The sequence below is a fragment of the Protopterus annectens genome, chromosome 9.part0 (genome assembly GCF_019279795.1).
Source record: "Protopterus annectens isolate FY-2018-M chromosome 9.part0, PAN1.0, whole genome shotgun sequence".
NCBI lineage: Eukaryota > Metazoa > Chordata > Ceratodontiformes > Protopteridae > Protopterus > Protopterus annectens.
In genome coordinates, this window is record NC_056743.1 from 1352368388 (window position 1) to 1352388810 (window position 20423).

Consider the following 20423-nt stretch of genomic DNA (forward strand, 5'->3'; position numbering starts at 1 on the left):
GCTATCCACCTGTGACATGAGTCCTTAATTTCCCCTAGGCACTGGACACCCAAACCCTACAGGCTGTCAGGTTTGATCCAGCCTTTACTGTCTCAGCCCACTGCCTCTTCTTCCCAGGTCTCTTCATGTTCTTTACAGTACTTAGGCTGACCCAGGACTTCATGGATTTCATGAAGACCAGGTAACCTACCTTGCAAAAGGATCCTGCTTCAGGAATGTCCCATTGAAAAAGAAAAAAAACAAAAAAAGACAAAGGGATCCCACTAGATGTTTTGATTCCTCAAAATCAGAAGATAACTAATTGACATGTGTGGAGCACCTTCCCCCTCTGACTTATGAAGATTTGGATTCTGATGACACCTTATCTTAAGCTTTACCTCCTGAGGATTTACCTCTTGGAGACACCCTTTAAAGGATTAAGGAAGCATCATTTAGGAGTCTAAGCTTAAGCTCATTATAGAGAGCTTCTGAGCCTTCCCACTTCTAGAGCTTTGGTGGTTCCCCCAGTTTATGTAGTCTTGGATGATTGTTTGAGGACATATCGTTGCACCCTAACTTCCTTCTTCCTACTCTTAGGAAGCCAAACTCCTTAAACAGGGTGCTGAAATCATTCATTGCAATGTTTTTGGTGCCATAATTGGTCGAGTGAAGAATTGTCAAATTGTGCATTATTGAATGTAAGGTACCTTTGGAAAACCCAATGGCAGATCCAGCAGTGGTGTCACTAAAATCCACCAAAGGAGCTTCTGTGCATATATCCAGAGATTCCTTACGAAATGACAGGGAAAGCAGGCTGCAAAGAAGGCTTTTACTTTAGCCACCCTAGCCATGAGCATTCTCAGCTGCCAGTTCCACATAATACCTTGAGTAATTACAGGAAACATATTAGATCCAAGGCAGAAGGGATCCAAGAAAAGAGCCTTCATAGGGACATCCATGTCCTTTGCAGTGTCGCACTCTGTGTCCATACACTCACTCAAACGTGACTGTGATGTTACAGAGATGCTTCATGCAGGGCAGCTGCTATGGAATCAGTCATTTAGAGGCTTGCCTGGGTGAGAACCTAACCTGTCTCTGACCAAGTGAAGGCTGAACTCCCATTTTTTTTAAGCACTTGTATTAAATTTCCACTTGAGATTATAGGCACACATATATTAAAAGATAAGAAAATAAACCATAGTAAGTGTTTTTCATGTATCGTACACTGCATACGTGTTTTCTTTCTAACGACTGTCATACACTCCAGCATTACATATGTTATGCAATTCCTTCCTTCTCTTAAACTTCACTTATTCTGCATGTATTTTTCCCCACAAATTCCATTTTTTCTATGCAATTTGCTCCTTCCCTTATCTAAAGATCTCACTTCCAGTCCTTTGACCTCTCTAACAATGTTCACTACTTCAGTTACAATATTTTTGATTTTAATTTTATGTAACGTTTGTTTACTGGGAAAATCCGACTGGGACACAGCCCATTTTAAGTGGAGGCCCGGGGAGAAATGCTGTAGACTCATCATTGGAATGTGGGAGGAAACTGGACCACTTGGAGGGGAACCCACATGAACAAAGGGAGGACATGCAGACTATGCACAGAAGGTACCCCTGCTTTGAATCAAACTGGAGAACCTTTTGCTGTGAGGTAGCAATGCTAACCGCTGCACCACTGCATTGCTCAAATTACTAGAGTGGGAAGGGTAAGAATAGGATGAGGCTATGCCCATTTTCTAGTGATTGTTTTTCTGGCAGTCAGTAGCATTAAACGTAAGTCTTTTCTGGTGTCTAAGCAGTTCATATCCTGTGTTCCAGCATAAAATAATAATTTCCTTAGTTATAACAGTTTGCTGTCCCAATATTTCTGACGGAGTACTCTGTAGTGTAGTTGTAAAATCTTCCAACTCAGCAACTCAACACACTCCCAAAAAACATGTTTGCAGTTAGCTCTGTCTTTTCCATCAACAACGCTAGCATTTGCTATCTACCTGAGGAAAAATGATTTGAAGTTTATTCTGGGAATGAAAATACCTACGCAAACACTTCCAAGCAGACATCTTAAATCTTCTGGACTTTGTTGAATACTAGGGAGCCAAACATATGTTCTTCTATTGCTCCTTTGTAAATTACTTTTCTAGTCTTTTTTTCACAATCTTTTCTAACATCCTCTGATTGATTCTTATACTTATGCAATATTTATATGCCTTTTTAATTATCCCTCTGATTGATTCTTATACTTATGCAATATTTATATGCCTTTTTAATTATCCCTCTGATTGATTCTTATACTTATGCAATATTTTATATGCCTTTTTAATTATCCCTCTTTGAAGGGCAGCTTTTGTTCTAGACTCAACTAAAAACAGCACTAGAGCTAATTTTTCACGTGGGACTCCCCTATCCTTTTCTGTTTGCTCATCCTGCTCTTACCTTTCCCTCTCTAGTAATTTGCTCCCAATATTTTGGTTGCTTTGACAATATTCTGCAGTAAATTCAGCCACATTTTGCCTGTTTTCTGTACCCTACTTGCAGTCAACCCTATTGACAAAATCTCCTTTCTCCATTCCAGTGTTGACTTGGATATCCTTCCTTATCAGTGTTGCAGTATTCTTTACAAATGAGATATCCTTCCAAGGATAGCTCAGTGTCTGGACAAAATAACAAACACTTAGCTCCTTCCAGGCACTGTAATTTGGAAGTATGTACTGTGTCTTATATGTAGGATACATAAGTGACATAAAGAGACCCTAATCCTCAGAGCTTCTTTGCCCCCAGTCCAAATGCTACTTTTCCAATTTGGTCTGCTGTCATATGGCATGTAGATACAGCTACTGAGCATTCAGAAAGATAAGTGCTTCATTGTCATGTTTTCCTTCATTTTTTTCTTTTGGGTTCTATTACTTTTTATGCGTTATCTAGGAAGGGAAAATGTGAATGTGGGACAAGATTCTGCATAAAAACAGGCACAAGAAGTGTTTCTGTTTAGATGCTGTCCACAAGTGTGAGATTTGTCCAGCTTTCATACTGAAGAATTTGTGTAGCCATCTGTCTTCACTTTCTATTTATTTAGAAAACTAGCATCTGAAGCTTCTGGCTCAGGGCTGCGTAGCTTCTGACTACACCTTTCCCAACGTTAAACCACTGCTTAAGAAGAAATGAAAAAGAAAGTACTGATTCTTCTGCTGTCTAGCCTCCACTAGGTGTTTCAGTTGGGTTAGATGAAGAACCCATGGACTGTCCAACTCCACTGTCAGCCCCCTCTGTTGTGACCCAGTCAGAGGCTGACATTTGGCTGCCTATCCACACATCTCCGAGACTGTGCCTGTGTCTGCAGTTCCTCTTGTTTTGGATGCTTTTTTTTAGACATCTTTTCTTTGGCCTGTCACACTCTGGACTCCCAATCCCATGCCCCAAAGAAGCAAGAAAGGTTCCAAAATGTTCCTGAAGCCCAGAAGTTTTTATATAAGAGCCCTTAATTTTTAATTCAGCCGTGATTTTCCAGGCCACTGACAAGTCAGCTAAATTGGTGTCCTTTTCCAAGCTTTTGTCCTCTGATAAGAACAGTCATGCTATGGATAGGTATGGAAAAAGGATATACCTGTGCCATATTAACTTTCAGATCCATAAGTTACCAAAACCATATGATTAGACATGCCCTACCTCTTCTTGCTCTACTTGGGGGATGTTCTTTATGATTTGTCTGATGCAGAAATTATGTCCTCTGCTATTTCTCTTTTGAGCTTTGCATCCCAGTTAGCTTGTCAGTCTATAAAATGTATTTATGCTGCTGATGCCTCCAGTAGGGTGGCTGCTTCAGTGTTGGTTATGAGGAAGTGTTATTGGTTGCAGCTTTAGTCCCTTCCTGATGACATTAAAGGATAAATGACTAGATTCTTCTTTGGACAACCAAAATCCTTTGGCTCTGTAGCAGTTGAGCTTTTCAAGACCTCACAGGATAAGGGGAAGGTAACGCAAGATCTTTATCAAATCTTCAATTCTCCCATTCCAAAGTTTTAAAAGGATATGCCCCTCTAAGTCTTCATTTTTGAAGAGGCAGCTGAGACAACCTCTCTGGACTAAGAGGTCTACTAAGAGGGTTTTTCCTGACAAGGCTTTTCAAGGTCGTAAGGGTCAGATGCCTTCTTTTCCTGCCAAATCTGCTTCCATTTGACCTTCAGCCTCTTTTGCCCTCAGCCTAATTCCTCTTTTCCTTGGACTGACTATCTGTTACAGATTGGCAATATGTAATCCCAGATGTGGGTGCTTTCAGTAATTGGCTATTTCATGGTTTAGCAGTCCTTTTTGTTTTCAGGCATTCTCCAACCTCCATATTGCCAAGTTCTTCATTTTCCTTCAGTGGTTCAATGAACCAAGTGTCTGGCCTCATTGGTAGCCTTTTGCACACTTCAGAGAATTCATATCTTCTTTTTTTTTTTTTTGGATGACCTGCTGATTCAAGCCCCCTTTCAGCACCTTCTTCAGGATCTTGAATACACCATGCTTCTCCTCAGCAGTATGGAATTTACCAAGTCTCAAAAAGTCTGTTCTTACCCCTTCTCAAGACCAAATTTTTTCTGAGTTGCAGGATTTAGACTTTGCCAATAATGGCCTTGCTTCTTCCTCCCGAGATCCTTTACTTGACTGCCTCCTTTTCAGTCTCTTTTGCAAGAGCTACCTGCAAGAGAGTTTCTTCAAGTTCTGGGGTTCATGGCATTCAGCATTCCTATGGTTCCTTTTTGCCAGGCTCCACATGAAGTTTCAGTGCTATCTCAAAACTGTTTGGGTTCAACACTGCTATCCTCTGAATCATCTCATCCCTCTCTCACCTTGCCTCAAACTCAAATTCCGCTGGTGAATTCAGCATATTTCACTAAATTCCCAGCCTGGCTTTTCAATCCCCTCTTCCCACTCAGGACTTGTAAGCAGATGTTTCCGATCAGTGTTGGAGACCCTCTTCCAACAACACCAAAGTCCAGGAAGTTTGGTCTACCCAACAAGTGGACCATATAAACAAAAAAAAAAGATCAGAGCTCTAATTCTGTCTCTACATGCTGTGCATCCTGGTTCAATGTCCTTTGAGGATTTTCACAGCACCACTGTCATTTGGTACATAGAAAAGGGGGAGCAAATCTTTACCTTCTTTGCAGTCTAGTTCTTCAGGCTTGTGATTTTGCAGTCGGCCATCAACTAACTCTGCAAGCAGTTTACATTCCCTCAGAGCATAATCTCGTGGCAGACAATGTGAGCAGGTCCATGGCAGATCTTTACAAATGGATGCTTCACAGAGAGGTTTTACTGGACTTTGTACATCAATGAGATACTCATCAAGTTGATCTTTTTGCCTCCCCCGATCTGTTCTAATGTGCCAAATTAATCTGGCTTAAAAAGTGGACACCATGCCTTCTTGGAAGAGGATGTTTCTGTATGCTTACCACCTCTTCCTCTGTTGCTAAAAGTTCATAGGTTATTAGTAGGCTAACAACCACTAGGGCCCTTACAAGCCTAGCCATGCACCCTAACCATTTTGGTCCCCAAATATAATGGGCATCTGAAAAGTGTGTGTGTGTGTGTGTGTGTGTGTGTGTGGAGGGGGGGGTGCAGGTTAGTAGCAAAGTAACTAAGGATTTGTAATGGTGGTGTTAAGGTAAAGCTTTTCGTATTGATGGTCTCTGCCCATATGGGACATGGGGACCAGACTAAGGTAAATTTATGATTCCCATCCAGTTGCCAGGGTTTCATCTGAATAGGGTCAGGAATGAGGTGTGCTTTACATGGATGGGGAGCCTGTTGCATAGTATGGGGATCCTTTGGGGCACATACGTGTCCCTTCATCACGTTCTGTTTTGTCCCAAAAGAAGTTTATATCTCTGTATCTGCTGTTGTCTTTCCATTTCACTGTTGCACTATTCATTACAATAGGGATCCCCTGGCAAGGGCGGCCCAATGTCTAGCCAGTATACCAAAGCCTTTAGGTTGCATTAAGGTACGCCATACGTCACACATATATGCTCTTCACATAGAGTAGGGCATAAAGGTGATGTCTGGACATACCATCCTCAGAACTTCTTTGCTGCCATTCAGAATGCCATTTCTTGATCATCTGTCTGATCACCCGTTCCATTGCTGGTTCTCCAAGCCATTTCAGATAAGTGCCCTATTGGGTTTTTTGGTCTGTTATCTTTTCCTTTTTTTTTTTTTTGTAAAGAACACAATGGAAGGAACTTCTTCTCCAAGGGTCAGATGTCTGTGAAGAAGGTCAGCAAATCTAGGCCGGATTTTTGTGGTGTTTAGCCTCTGCAGGATGCCTCTCCCAAGGTGACTGAAAGGCTGGAGGATTGCCTGGCTACACCACTGGATTCTTTTGCCATGACCATTTGGCATGGATCCAAACTTAAGCACATCCTTAGAAGTGTTGCAGACATCTACTTTGGACACTCCGGGTGAACCACGGCTGACTATCTCTGAGGGACTTAGGGGTGTTCCTCAAATTTTGGTCAGAGAAGTCCTGACCTCTACTATTGAATGCCGTCCAGGGTCTGAGCCCTCTAGGTTCTATAAGGCAGACATCCCTTGAAGAAAAAGCAGAAGACTAAGCATATTTCTCCAGATCCTAAGGATCCACAGAGTAAATGGTAGAATTTCACTCAGAGGTTGTTTAATGCTTTGATAACTTTGAAACCTCCTCAGGGAGTTTCTGCTCCAGCTCCCCCTTGGTCATCTTACTCCCCTTATAAGATCCAGGGAACAGGATTCCTCTGAGGAGGAGGTGGATTCAGATGAGGAATTCCTTTGTCCTTCGGAATATGGGTCTGAGGAAGAGGAATCTACTTGCCCTGACACTTCTTTTGAGGAAATTTCTTTTTTGGGGGGGGCAGTCTCCAGAATGATGTAGTTTTTTAAATGGGATTGTACCCAGGTTTCTGAGGTACAGAAAAGTTATGAGCTCCTGCAAATGGATTCTCTTAGACCTTTCTTCTGTTCCTCCTGTTTTGGCTGCTTTGTTGGATGCATTTTCTACGACTTCTAGGGCTCCTGATTTCTAGGTCCCTGCCCCTGAGAAACTCATTAGGTTTTATATGTTTACCTTTGAAAGGTTGAAAATCAACCTGCCGAACAGCCCTATGTGCGAACCAAAATGACGAAAACCATCATTCCGAACTGCACTGAAGTTCGAAAATCAGCAAATCAAAAAGTAGATTCGCTGATTTTCGAACTACAATTTCAAATACACATCGCAATGCAGGGGACAACCCCCCCTGCACCCCCCCACACCTCCTACTTTATTATTCTAACTCCGAGGTCGCACTACAGTGAGGAAAGGGTCCACTTCCCGATCCCCGCTATAGTGCACTCCGCACCCAAAATGCCAAGTCTGCAATGAGCGAATGTCAATGTGTATTCGCTCATTGCACATTCAATGCATTTTTATTCAGTTATTTGAAATTTTGAAAACATACTTCTGATCAATGTACTTTCGACTATTGGATTTTCAAGCATTCAAAGGTAAACCGGTTTTATAGGGTGCCTGAGGACTGTAAATTTCTATATAGGTGTCCTTCAGCCGACCCTTCACTGGTGTCTGTTTCTTCTGACAAGCATCTCAGTTGTTTCCCTCTACTAAGTTACTTCCTTCTGATAAAGGTAGCATAGCTATGGGAAGGTTAGGTAAGAAGGTTTATACCTCTGCTACCTTAGCTTTTAGGGGGCGTCAGTTATTACATCCATATGTCCAGGTACATTTTGACCTTTCTTTCCCAGGTCTGTCAGGTAATTTCTGATCTTCCTGATTCTGAAGGGAAGATTTCTACTCTTTCCCTGTTAGGGACTTCTTCCCAGATGGCTTGCCATTCTATTAACTGTAGTTGTGATGCAGGAGATGCTTCTTCTAGGGCTGCTGTCTTTGTGTGTGTGTTTTTGTGTCTGTGATGAGGAGATATTCCTGGCTTTGGCTTCAACCTTTGCCTGATAACATTAAGGCTAAGTTGATGAATGCCCCTTCGGACAACTAACACTTGTTTGGTGAAACTGCTGCTGATTTGTTTAAGCCATTTCAGGATAAGGGCAATGCCTTGCAGGAACTTAAACATATTTTTATTTGAACCACTCGCAAAAAAGAAGAAATATAGCACAAAAGACCAGGAACCGGAACCTCCCACACAATTTCTTTTATTCGAACAGCAGATGAATCTTGTAGTAGCAAAATAATCCTCTCTTAACGCCTCGGCTAAAACACAGCCTTTACAAAGTAAATGCATCTAAAAATGAATTGCTTTTATATAAAAAAAAAATAACAATTACTTGATTAACCAAACACTAATTCAATAACACATTCAATTAACTTGTAAGAATTTGTATAATTAAAGTCACATACATTCAAATTAAACTTTTCCAGTTGCACTCCTTATTCATTCCTTTTGGTTGAAGTGTGTTGTATTTTAGTATAAAAATGGATTCCTTCTTTCTAAACAAATCCTCACTTAAAAATTCTGATTTGATTTGTTCCTAAACTGACACTTGTAAACTACTAAAATGACCTTGATGTATCCTGTTAAAGTGTTCACCTAATGGGGACTAATAACCTTATTATTTTTGATGTCCCTAACGTGTTCCTTTACTTTCTCCCCTAGACTTATCTTACTTTCTCCTATATTTAAACATATTTTTGTTTACCCTGTGCTTAAATTTCAGAGAAATTATCCCAATAGTTTTCTTAGATGTTCTTCGTGTTTCACTGTTGCAGTCATAACTGTAGGGGTGCTCCTGCCGAATCCCAAAGTCTGGGTCGCTGATGTCAGTGTACATAGCCCTCAGCCGACGCCATCTTCTCCAGTCTTTCTTGCCGATGCGTGGAAAGCAGCTCGCAAAACGTTGGTTGGCGATTTTCGAACAGCATATTTGGTTGTTGTCTGTCCGAAGTTGTTACTTCTCTTCTCAAAGCTAATTACCTCGTTGGGGAATCTTTTTCTTGTTCCTCCGATGTCAGAAAAAGTTAATAATTGTAGGAAACAAATACCTGATAAAGATTTCCACTCTTACTGTCTACCTTGCTTAGGCCCTGACCACGACGTTTCTTGTTGTCGGTTCTGTGCCAGGTTCAACTCTCGTACTATCAAGCCGATTGGGCTTTAAATTATTTTGGCAGACGCTTCAATTATAGAATGTCGGACACTACCGGAGTTCAAAGAAGATAAAGACAGGCCTCCGAGGTCCAAACAGGACTCGTTGCAGCTGGAGCCAGCGTCCGGTCAGCTGTCGTCAGTGAGAGCATTTGCAGCCCCCTGTCCGCCACTTCTGAACCGATGGCGATCGAACTCCCATGGGGAGCCATCAAGGCCCACTATTTTAACTGCTGCAGGACCCCTTCAGATGGGTCCGGAACCGCTGTGCAGGTACCGGCTTCTGAGGGGGTTTTCAGGCCTACTCACATCACTATTTCAAAGGCAAAGGCAAAGACAAAGACTCCTACTAAGTCTAAAGTTTCAGCTCAAGCTGCTTCTGAATCCACTCCCAAGACACAAAAACAATTATTGAGGATGGCTGAAGATTTGCTTACAATGATTAGGGGTTCTCACCCCCCTCCTGAGAAAAGGCCTTGACAGGATGTTACTCTGGATTCCTCTGACCAGGCTTCTGTTTCTTCTGTTTCTTCCTCTGATCAGGACTATTCCTTTCCCCCTTATGAGGATTCGGATGCTGAGGATTCTTTGCCCTCGGCCTCTCCGCCTGAGGATTTTTCTTTTGGGGAAACCTTGCATGAGATGAGGGAACATTTTCATTGGGAAGGACAGGAATACTCTGCTTCCAAAAAGAGGCTTAGAGAATTTCTTCTTCTTCCTCAGCATAGGCCTTTAGCTATCCCTCCTGTCTTGGACATTGTAGATGATGCTTTTCTGAGGCTAATTTGAATCCTGATTCCATGCCTCCTGCTCCTTCTAAGCCTGATAGATTTTATAGGGTTCCTGACTCTCATTTATTTTATTTAAAATCCTTCTGCAGATCCTGAAACTATTTCTCAGGGCTCTAAGGCTGCTAAGGTTGCTACTTCTAAAATCCTATTCCCTCTGAGAAGGATTCTCGTGCTTTAGACAGGTGGGGAAAAAAGGTATATACTTCCGCTACCCTGTCTGTAAGGGCTTTAAATTGCCAGTTTCATATGTTTAAATATCAGCAATTTCTTTTGTCTGTTTTAAAGCAAAAGCTTGCTTCTGTTCCTGCTTGTGCAGAGGATAAGGAACTTCAGGATGTTTTGCATGCTACTGAACAGGTTAACAAGCATAGCTTACATTGTGGTTTTGATGCTTTGGATGCTTCCTGCAGGGCTGCTGCCTCTGATACTGTGATTAGGAGACATGCCTGGCTTCGTGAACAAAGTTTGCCTGAACAGGTTAAGGCAAAGTTATTAGATGCCCCTGTTCAACATGATGTTCTTTTTGGTTCTAAGGCTGAGGAAGTTATTAAAAAGATGGAAGAAAAGGCAAAGTCCATGCAGACTGTAAAGATTTCTTGCAAGTTCAGCCTCCTAGATTTTCCAGGAATTGGCCCTCTAAAAATTGGTCCTTTCCCACGTCTGACAGGCCTCAAAGGGGAAGATATAGACGCTCCGGAGGTCGTGGTCAAGGCCAGACCTCGAACAGATCTAGACAATGGACTGCTTCTTCACCTAGAAGGGGAGAAGACAGATCCCAATCTCAAAGAAAACAAACTCAATGACTCTCTCGGTTGGGCTTCAGGACCTCTTTACCTGGACGCCCCTCTCGGAGGAAAACTGTCTCTTTTTTACAGAAATTGGACTCATATTACCCAGGACAGATGGGTATTGGACGTGATTTTAAAAGGTTACAAGTTCCACTTTCACACTTTGCCAAGGACTCACGGTTGGGAGCTGCCAAAACTTCAATGGTCAGAGGCCTTAACTCAAGTGGATGCTCTTCTGGCCATGAGAGCCATAGAGCCTGTTCCACTCTCGGAAATGGGAAAAGGGTTTTATTCAAGGCTGTTTCTGGTTCCCAGAAAACAAAACTCATGAAGACCTATTCTGGACCTTTCTGTGTTAAACACCTTTTGGAAATTCCAAAGTTCAAGATGCTTACTCTGCAACAGCTGATTCCAATGCTCTCTCAGGACGCCTGGATGGTGACATTGGACTTAAAGGAAGCCTATTTGCATATCCCTATCAGACAAGGAAATTCCTCAGGTTCAAGGCAGGTTCGAGGCACTTTCAATTCTCTGTTCTGCCCTTTGGTTTATCTACTGCCCAGAGTCTTCACCAAGTGCCTGGCACCAGTAGTGGCTTACTGCAGACTTCAGGGGATCCAGATTTACCCCTATTTGGACGACTGCCTTATTCAGGCAGACAGCAAAGATCTTCTGCTTCAACATCTGGACTTTGTTCAACGTCTTCTCCTCTTACTGGGATTCTCAGTGAACATAAAAAAGTCACATTTGATTCCTTCTCAACAAATGGTATTCTTGGGAGCCCTCTTAAATACAACCTTACAAAGGGCCTACGTCACTCCAGAAAAACAAACTCAGCTGGCTTCTACTTTCAACACCTTGGCAACTCTCTCTCAGCTCACTGCAAGGAAATTCCTGCAGGCTCTGGGCTACATGGCTTCCTGCATTCTGTTGATTCCAAACGCAAGGCTTCACATGAGAAAGCTTCAATGGTATCTGAAAAGTGTATGGTCACAGCATTATCACGATCTGGATATTCTGATTTTTCTGATCCCCTGCCTCCAGAAGGAGTTCCTCTGGTGGTCCAGGGCATGCATTTTAAACGAAGGAAAACCTTTTTGTCTCCCTCAACCTACTCAAATCCTAACCACGGTTATGCTTGGGGAGCACACTTTCTAGACAATTGCCAGCAGGGAACCTGGACAAAGGACCATCTTCACTGGCACATCAATCTGAAGGAAATGTTGGCAGTTCAAAATGCCCTTTTAGCCTTTAAAAGCCTTTTACAATCGGGGCCTCTGCTAATTCGCACAGACAACACCACGGTCATGTGGTACATCAACAAGCAGGGGGGTTCTCATTCATACCCCCCTTGCAGACTAGCTATGGGTTTATGGGACACAGCTCTAAATTTGAATCTGCATCTCCAGGCTCAATTCATTCCAGGAAAACAGAATCTCTTAGCAGACAGCCTGAGCAGAAACATTTCAGATCCTCACGAATGGATGCTAGACACCAACTTGTTCAACAGGATTACTGCAGTTTGGGGATGTCCCCAGATAGATCTGTTTGCATCCCATCTCAATCATCAGCTTCCTCGCTTTTGCACCAGGTCCTTCCACAAAACAGCATGGAGAGTGGATGCCCTGTCTTTCAGCTGGAGAAGCCTTTCAGCATATGCCTTCCCTCCTCTTCCTCTACTGCCTCGGGTACTACTGAAGATAAAGCAGGACAGGCCCAAGTTCCTCATCTTGATTGCTCCAAATTGGCCTCGACAGTTTTGGTATCCAACCTTAAAGCTCCTGTTCTCGGGCCTCCTTGGATTCTTCCACTGAACCCTTAAGCTTCTGTCCCAGCATCAGGGTCAGTTACTACATTCCAACCTCAAGACCCTTTGCTTGGCAGCTTGGCTCTTCAAAGGAATTTGATTGCCTCTAGTCTTCCCAAACAAGTTTTGGATGTTCTTTTGGAAGCTAGACGGCCTAGCACTAGGAAATCTTATGCCTCTAAATGGAAGAGGTTTTCTATTTGGATGCAGGACCGAGGCTCTGATCCTCAGGTTCCTGATCTCTCCTCTATTTTGCTTTACCTTTCGGAACTTTTATCTAAGGGGCTTTCCTTTTCTTCCATTAAGATTCATGCTTCTGCTATCTCTGCATTTCAGTTCTGATCCTCCTGTTTTTCACATCCTTTGGTGAAGCAGTTCTTGAGAGGGGCTAAAACTTCGACCTCCAAGGACCCCTCCTGTCCCTGCCTGGGATCTTAATTATGTTTTAGAAAAACTTACTTTGCCTCCTTTTGAGCCTGCTGCATCTTCAGATATTAAGTTTTTATCTTGGAAGACTGTTCTTTTGTTAGCTTTGACATCTGCCAGAAGGGTCTCAGAGTTGCAAGCTCTCATGGCTGTGGAACCATACCTTATTTTCCATCAGGACAGAGTATCCTTGAGGACCAATCCTACTTTCATGCCTAAGGTAATTTCGAAAGTGGCCTTGAATCAGACTATTCACCTTCCTACTTTCTTTCCAAATCCTCAAAATAAAGGGGAAAGGATTTTGCATTCATTGGATGTGCACAGACAGTTGCGATTTTACTTGGACAAGACTAAAGATTTCAGAAAGTCTAACCAATTATTTGTATCCTTTGCCTCCAGTTCTCTTGGAAAACCTATTTCTAAACAAACTATTTCCAAATGGATTGCTTATGGAATCAGATTTTGTTACACTCATCATGGGGAACAGTTTCCAGGGACCATTAGAAGTCATTCTACTAGAGCAGCTGCTACTTCTTCAGCTTTCCTCAGAGGAGTACCTACCAAGGATATCTTGGAAGCTGCCACTTGGAGTTCTGTGCATACTTTTTCCAAGCACTACAATCTCCCTTTGTTTTCTAAGTCTAGGGCAGGCTTTGCCTCTGCTGTCTTGCAGGGTATTCTTGCCTCCCCTTCTTCTGTCTAAAGCCTCCTCCCTCTCTACACTGCTTTGGGATTCCACCCTACAGTTATGACTGCAACAGTGAAACACGAAGAACATAGTACAGTTGTGTACACCTACCATAAATGTAGATGTTCGAGTGTCTTCACTGTTGCAGTCGGGCTTCTCCCTCCTATCCCCTCTTTCTCTCATTTTTGTGGTGTATTTGTGTTTCCTTGTTGGATTCATTGTTGATTTGTTGGGGACTTCTGACATCTAGGGCAAGAAAGGCTGGAGAAGATGGCGTTGGCTGAGGGCTATGTACCGGATACTAGCTTATACAGCCGCAGACTTTGGGATTCTGTCCGACCTCGGGCTGCCTGCCGGCAGGAGCACCCCTACAGTTATGACTGCAACAGTGAAGACACTCGAACATCTACATTTATGGTAGGTGTACACAACTGTACTGTCTCAGGCAGTCTTGCCTTCCCCTCTAGGGTAAGAAGGGTGGGAAATGGGCTCTTCCTGCTAAAGCTACCCATCCTTCTGTGCCCCAGAAGTCTCTTTTTCCTGACAAACCAAGTGCTGTCTGACTTTTGGGTCTCACTTTAGCCAAGAGGGTGTCTGAACTTGAGGCTGTTATGGCTATTCCTCCTTTTTTAGTTTTTCACAGAGGCAAGGTGCCTCTTTGTTCCAATCCTCCTTTTATACCCAAGGTAGTTAATGAGCTGTCCCTTTATCAGCCTATTCATATTTCTTCCTTTACTTGTTCAGTCTACTAGTGAGATAAGGTTATTCACACTTTGGATTTGCATGGACAGCTGAGATATTATTTGGATAAAACTGAAGTTATTCACAAATTTGAGCAGCTTTTTTTTTCATCCCAGGACTTTGGGTTTGGCTGTTTCTAAGCAAACCATCTCCTCCTAGATTTCTAACTCCATTTCTTTTTGTTATTCCTTTCATGGAAGATGTCATTCATCATCGGTAAAGGTAAATTCTGCTAGGGCAGTTGCTTCTTTAGGTGCCATTTCAAGGATTTGGATACCATTTCCATCCATGAGGCTGCTACTTGGTCCTCTGTACACACTTTTACTAAGCATTACATGCTTGATGTTATTTCTAGGCCCTCGCATATTACATCAGATTGTTTAAGAATTAGATGGTTGTCAGTAAATATGTGACAATGTCTACATTGTCTCGGGATGCCTAGTTCTACCAAACTTGCTACAGAGACGGAAAGAAAATGCATGTCCATGGTTTCAGGAATCTGTATAATGGGCTTCAGTGAGAGTGGTATCAAGTGTATATTTAGGGCTGTTAGGGAGTGATTTTTAGTGTTGTGAACAGTGCCAAAAGTATTCAGTTTTATGATTGTCATGTGCATTATCACTGTACAGGAGATTAAGGGAGATTATAGCTGATTCTATTTGGATGTTACAGTCTTTATCATGTTTTTAAACTTAAGTTTTAAGCATATAAGGAAGTCATTCCTAGTTTTGATCTTTCATTGTTAAGTAAAATGAACAGATGAGATGAGAATGGTAGGAGCTTTCAAATCTCAATTTATAGTCAGGGTAGGCAGGTTAAAAAAATAGTAACAAGGCCAAAGATCTACTGTATGCATTTAAGTATCACTGAAGAAACAAAATAAGCAATGAAAAAGCATAGAGGTACCCTTAGTCATTCCCTGGCTTGCATCTCATTAAGTTTCATTTATCTTTCATCTTTTTTGTCCAATCCCTTCGAACCTCCTCTCACTAATTGGTTTCCAGTCAGACAGTTTCTTGGGGGATGGGGTGATTCACATATGGCGATCAAGGAAGCAAGGGACACACTCTCAGGACCTACATTGTGTTCTGGAAAGACCAGCTGAAGACCTCTTCAAGCTGAAGACCTCTTCAAGCTAACAACCTCATCATCATTTCATTTCATGACTTGGAAGACAGTTTTGGTGGTTTCATTTACCTTAACCAGGAGAGTGTTGGAACTTTAAGCCCTTACATACATACCACCCTTTCTGGTTTTCCACAAGGACAAGGGGGAGTCTTAGGACCAATCTTTACTACCTTCCTGCCTGCTAGAGTCAGAATTTGCACTATTTCAATCTATTCAACCAAGAATAGAAGTAGGTAAAGAATTATTCACTTCCTGGATGTGCACAGGCAGCTGAGCTGTTAGCTAGACAGGGCAAAAAAGTTCAGAAAGACCGACCAGTTCCTCTCTGGCAGAGAGAAAAATGGGACAAGCTTTGTCAGAACAATCATTTTCCAAGTGGCTTTCTAACAGTTTCCTTTTCTGCTACACAGCCAAAGGGAAACAGCTGTCAGGGACAGTTAATGGCTTATAGTAACAGGGCAGCTGCCAGTATTAGAATCTTTATGCACAGTGCCGACTCCCACTCAGCTGTCAGTACATTACCAGACATTACAAATCAGACTCTCAGTCCACGGCCAGGGCTGGGTTTGCTAAGATGGTCATGCAAGGCATACTCAGCAGTAGTCACCTCTGTATATTCACCCAATTTGTTTAAGCTCTGGGAGTTGTCACAGATATAAAGAATACTCTATCAATGATCTAATAATAAGCATTGTGCAGTTGTATAAATAACTTATCACAGTAGATGTTCAAGTAGATCACTTCTACAGTACTGTTTCCCACCCACCTTCCCTTTAGAGGGGACTACAATAAGAACAAAAGATGACTGACTTTAATAATTGGCTTAGTTTCTTGTGTCATTCTAAGAGGGTGCAGTGTTTGTCAGCATTGAAGATGGTTAACGGACAATGCTGCTTTGCCAACAATGCCCTCCCCATAATATCTTTTTTAGGCTGGTCAAGCAGGACAATGCACTTGAACTTCTCCACATTCAAATCACCATAGACAAAATCCAATACCACTTCTTTGCAAGCTATAGGTCCCCCTCTGTGACCCAGGAAACCCATACCATGTATTTAAACTTATTGGAAACACTCACCATCCAACCCAGTACCTTTAATTGCCTCACTGTTGGCTGGGAATCATATATAGCACTAAATGTACAGGCACAGAGATTCCTGGATTTTATAAACACAAACTCCCTAGACCAGATTGTCAGTATACCAACAAGGGTACAACCATGCTGGATCTGGTCCTCACTAATATGGGAGATTGCTGCACACCCCATAGTGTAATGTTTTCTCTAGTAGGGTCAGACCACAAAATGGTCTTCTTTGAGGTAAAAATAAAACCTGGAACCCTAGCTAACCCTGGAATATTCACAAACTGCATTAAGGCTGACTTCCTACTATTAAGTGACAGGCCGGCAAAATTTCAAGCCCCCATAAACCCTGAGAACACTGCTGCCTACTTGGAACTGCTTACAGAAACCCTATAAAAGCATGTTAATAGCTGCATAGAAGCAGTTGTACCCACCAAGAAGTACAGAACTAACTCAAAAAACAAGCCTCCCTTGAGAATCGCAACATTAATAGGCTGTATAACAGAAGGAAGAAAACATGGCAAAAATTAAGAGGTGCAGCACCCAACATGTTAAAATCACTGTCATCAAACTAAACAAACAACTCGGAGGACAATAAAAGCCAAATTTGTAGTAAATTTGGTCTCCCAGACCAAGGACAAAGACTATGCATTCTTTAGCTATGTCTGCAATCTTAAAGGCAATACACAATTGTGGGCCGAGCTCATTGTTAATGGAGCCACCTATACTGAGCCAGAAGCTGTAGCAAACCTAGTGGCTGACAAGTTCTTTTACAACTTTACCCCTCTCTCCCTCTCATGCTTCCCTCAGGAAATGCCATTAAATATAACTCCCCCTGCTAACACTAGGGAACAGGTCCTTTAATGCTTGCTGCAAGGTCAAGAGCACTGCATCAGTGGGCTTAGACAATATCCCAGGATGCCTTTTATATAGCAGGCCCTCTAGAATTGCTGTTTAACTGTAACCTCCAAACAGTCGTCAAGCCTTATGAATGGAGAACAGCAACAGTCATCCCTCTGCACAAAGGTGGCCCATCTACAGACCCTAGAAGCTGCAGACCCATAAGTTTCACCAGACTAATATGCAAAACCATGGAAAGAATTATCATGGAAATGATCAGTAATGATATAGGAAACCTCCAGACACTGGCCTCAACCCAATTTGTTTTTGTCAAGGGCACGTCATGTCTACTGAACCCGGTGGACTTCTTTGAGAAGGTCACCAAAGCAATGGATGAGGGCACAATGGTTCACAATGCCTATCTTGACCTGACCAAGGCATTTGACACAATACCTCACTAGGGTGTTGACAAACTCAAGAGGTTAGGTACAAATCCGTATGTCACCTGATGGCTAAGCAACTGGCTCATAGGACCCAAAAAGTTAGAACTGGGCAGCCCACATCTACAGAGAGGCCAATCTCAAGCAGATCCCCTTGGAGATGGGTCTGGGACTGCTCCCTTTTGGCCTTTACTTCTTTGAAGTCAAGGCCAATGTTGATGGTCTTTGGCTGACTCAATTTGCAGATGATTGCAAATTAGGAGCTGTAATTGAATCCCCCAGCCAACACAACTGTTCTCCAGGAAGGGCTGATACAGACAAACAGCTGCTGTCAGAGCCATTGACTAAAACTAAATGCCAAGAAATGCATCCTTTGGGAAGTTATCCACCCCTAGTAACTGTCATATTGACAACACACCTCTAAGAGTTATGACATGGGGACACACACAGACCATAATCTAGCCTTTGACCCTTGTGTGTCCGCTGTAGTAAGGAAATCTTTCTATGTTGTGCAACTTGTAAACAAACAAGCAGCATCTAGATCAAAGGGGAAGTCATTATTCCACTGTGTACAGCTTCAATCAGACCTATAATTGAGTACAATGCCCCCATTGGTATGTACCTAACCAGGCATGACCAGCAATTGGAATCCATAGAGCTTCCTTGCTAAAAGAATACAGGGCCTAAGTAACATGTCAGGTGCAAAGGAAAGGTCTTAGCAAACTGCAGTTTGGCTTCGGTTATATTTAAAGTTGAAAACTGCTGGTGTTAGTCAGCAGGCTGTAATGTTGAGTTAATTTGGCAGAAGAATAAGGAGGCATATTCCATAAAAAGGAGGAAGATGAGTAGTAGTGGGGAAACGCCTCTAGATATGAAATAATAATTGTAAAAATATCTTTAATTTTAACAATATAAGTAGATTGTGAAATTAAGCCCATAACCAGTGGGAGACTACACATTTAGTAGAATGTTGAGGCATTTTTTGGGGTACTGATAACTGACTTGAGAGACCTGTTACTTGCTTTTTAATGGAACCCAGCAAACAGAATGCAGCAGTGTAAGGGATGTGAAACATTTCAGGTGTCTTAGGCACAGTATGTAGTAGCTCACGTACTGCATGTCTTATATCACTGTATGCACCGCTTCTCATGGGGGATTCTTAGTCTGCTGCATGCATGGATGATTGCTGCTGCTGTTTCCTAACCTGCCCACTGATGCTACCTTTCCTGTTCCTTAGTAAGGGAATATCCACAAGGTTTTCATGTGTGCACCTTCTATATGAAAGAACATATCTGGGCATACCAGTAATGAATAGTGTGAGTGAACACTAAGAAAAAGTTTGGGGTTTAGAGGTGCTCAGTTATGTGTGGTAGTCATAGTGTAGTAAAAGGGAGAACAGAAAAATGTACACATCTGAAGTCAGAGCTGTATTAAAAATATAAGTACCACAGTACATTTGAAAGGAAGACAGGTTTGCTGTACTGTCCTTGTTTATAGTGAAGTGCATTAAATTTATTCTTTTATTAAGTGGGTTAGTAAAGTCGTGTTATGCATGGTCTGGACCCAGTGTATATGGACAATTTAGAGCAGTCAAGTAGCTTCCATGGTTTGGGATGTAATAGGAAACCAGAGTACCCCTGCAGGCACAGGGAGAGCATGCAGATGCCACATAGCCAGTGACTAGTGAGATCAGAGTTGTGATTTCAGAATGTATTAATAAGCAGAGTGGATGGTATGTATGAGATCTTAGTTTTGTTCACTTTAATGTGGTGTTTACAGGAGCAGAATGAGACTTCTGATTATGCTGTTTGAAGTCACATTTTTTTGACCCAGTTGTGCTTTATCTGACGGGATTAAAGTTTTTTTTTTTTTTTTTGTTTCTCATCTTTGGATTCAGATTTACATCATGCTTAATGTACGGATTGTGCTGGTTGGCTTGGAGATTTGGACAGATCAGAACAAGGTTAACACTGATGGAAATGCAGGAGAAGTGCTGTCCAGATTTGTCCAGTGGAGAGAAAAAGAACTCCTTCCACGCCGAAGGCATGACAGCGCTCAACTTATTCTGTAAGAATTTTTTATTTTCTTTTTCTAGCTGAACGTGAACCAGTTCTTGCCTGATCTATACACTGTCTGTACCTCAGACTTATTGCTTCATTTATCCCCTTTTGACCTCTCTGCAGCTTATCCCAGTGCGGCATACCTCTAGTGGAGGATTAGACCCCTCCAAGTTGTTCATTGACAAGTGGCTGGCAAGCTTCTCTTTGTAAAGGCTGCCTGTTAATTTGTCAGGCATTTCTTTCAAGTTTTTTTTGTTATATGGGTCTATATTAGATTAAAGAACTATTAAATGTTCGAATCTGTAAAGGTTGACCTTTACAGATCGAACAGTTAATCGTTCAAAAATCTTTATATATATATATATATATATATATATATATATATATATATAAAAAAAAGTAACAAAACGAAAAACCAAAGGGTGTAAGCAGGGGGGCAAGCCCCCCTGCACCCCCCCTCTTAAATATACCAACTCCAAGATCGCGCTACAGTGTAGGGAAAGGGAAATTTCCCGTTTCCGCAT

General features: G+C 42.1%; 1 protein-coding gene across 1 annotated transcript in view; it reads left to right on the forward strand.

Moving 5' to 3' along the window:
- The window catches only part of ADAM9 (ADAM metallopeptidase domain 9), a gene marked incomplete in the record, with an annotated part of 1887510 nt that overhangs the window by 673302 nt on the left and 1193785 nt on the right, over positions 1–20423 (forward strand). The window contains 1 exon segment of the mRNA XM_044084336.1: positions 19737–19906. Within this exon segment, the coding sequence (XP_043940271.1) occupies positions 19737–19906 (170 nt within the window).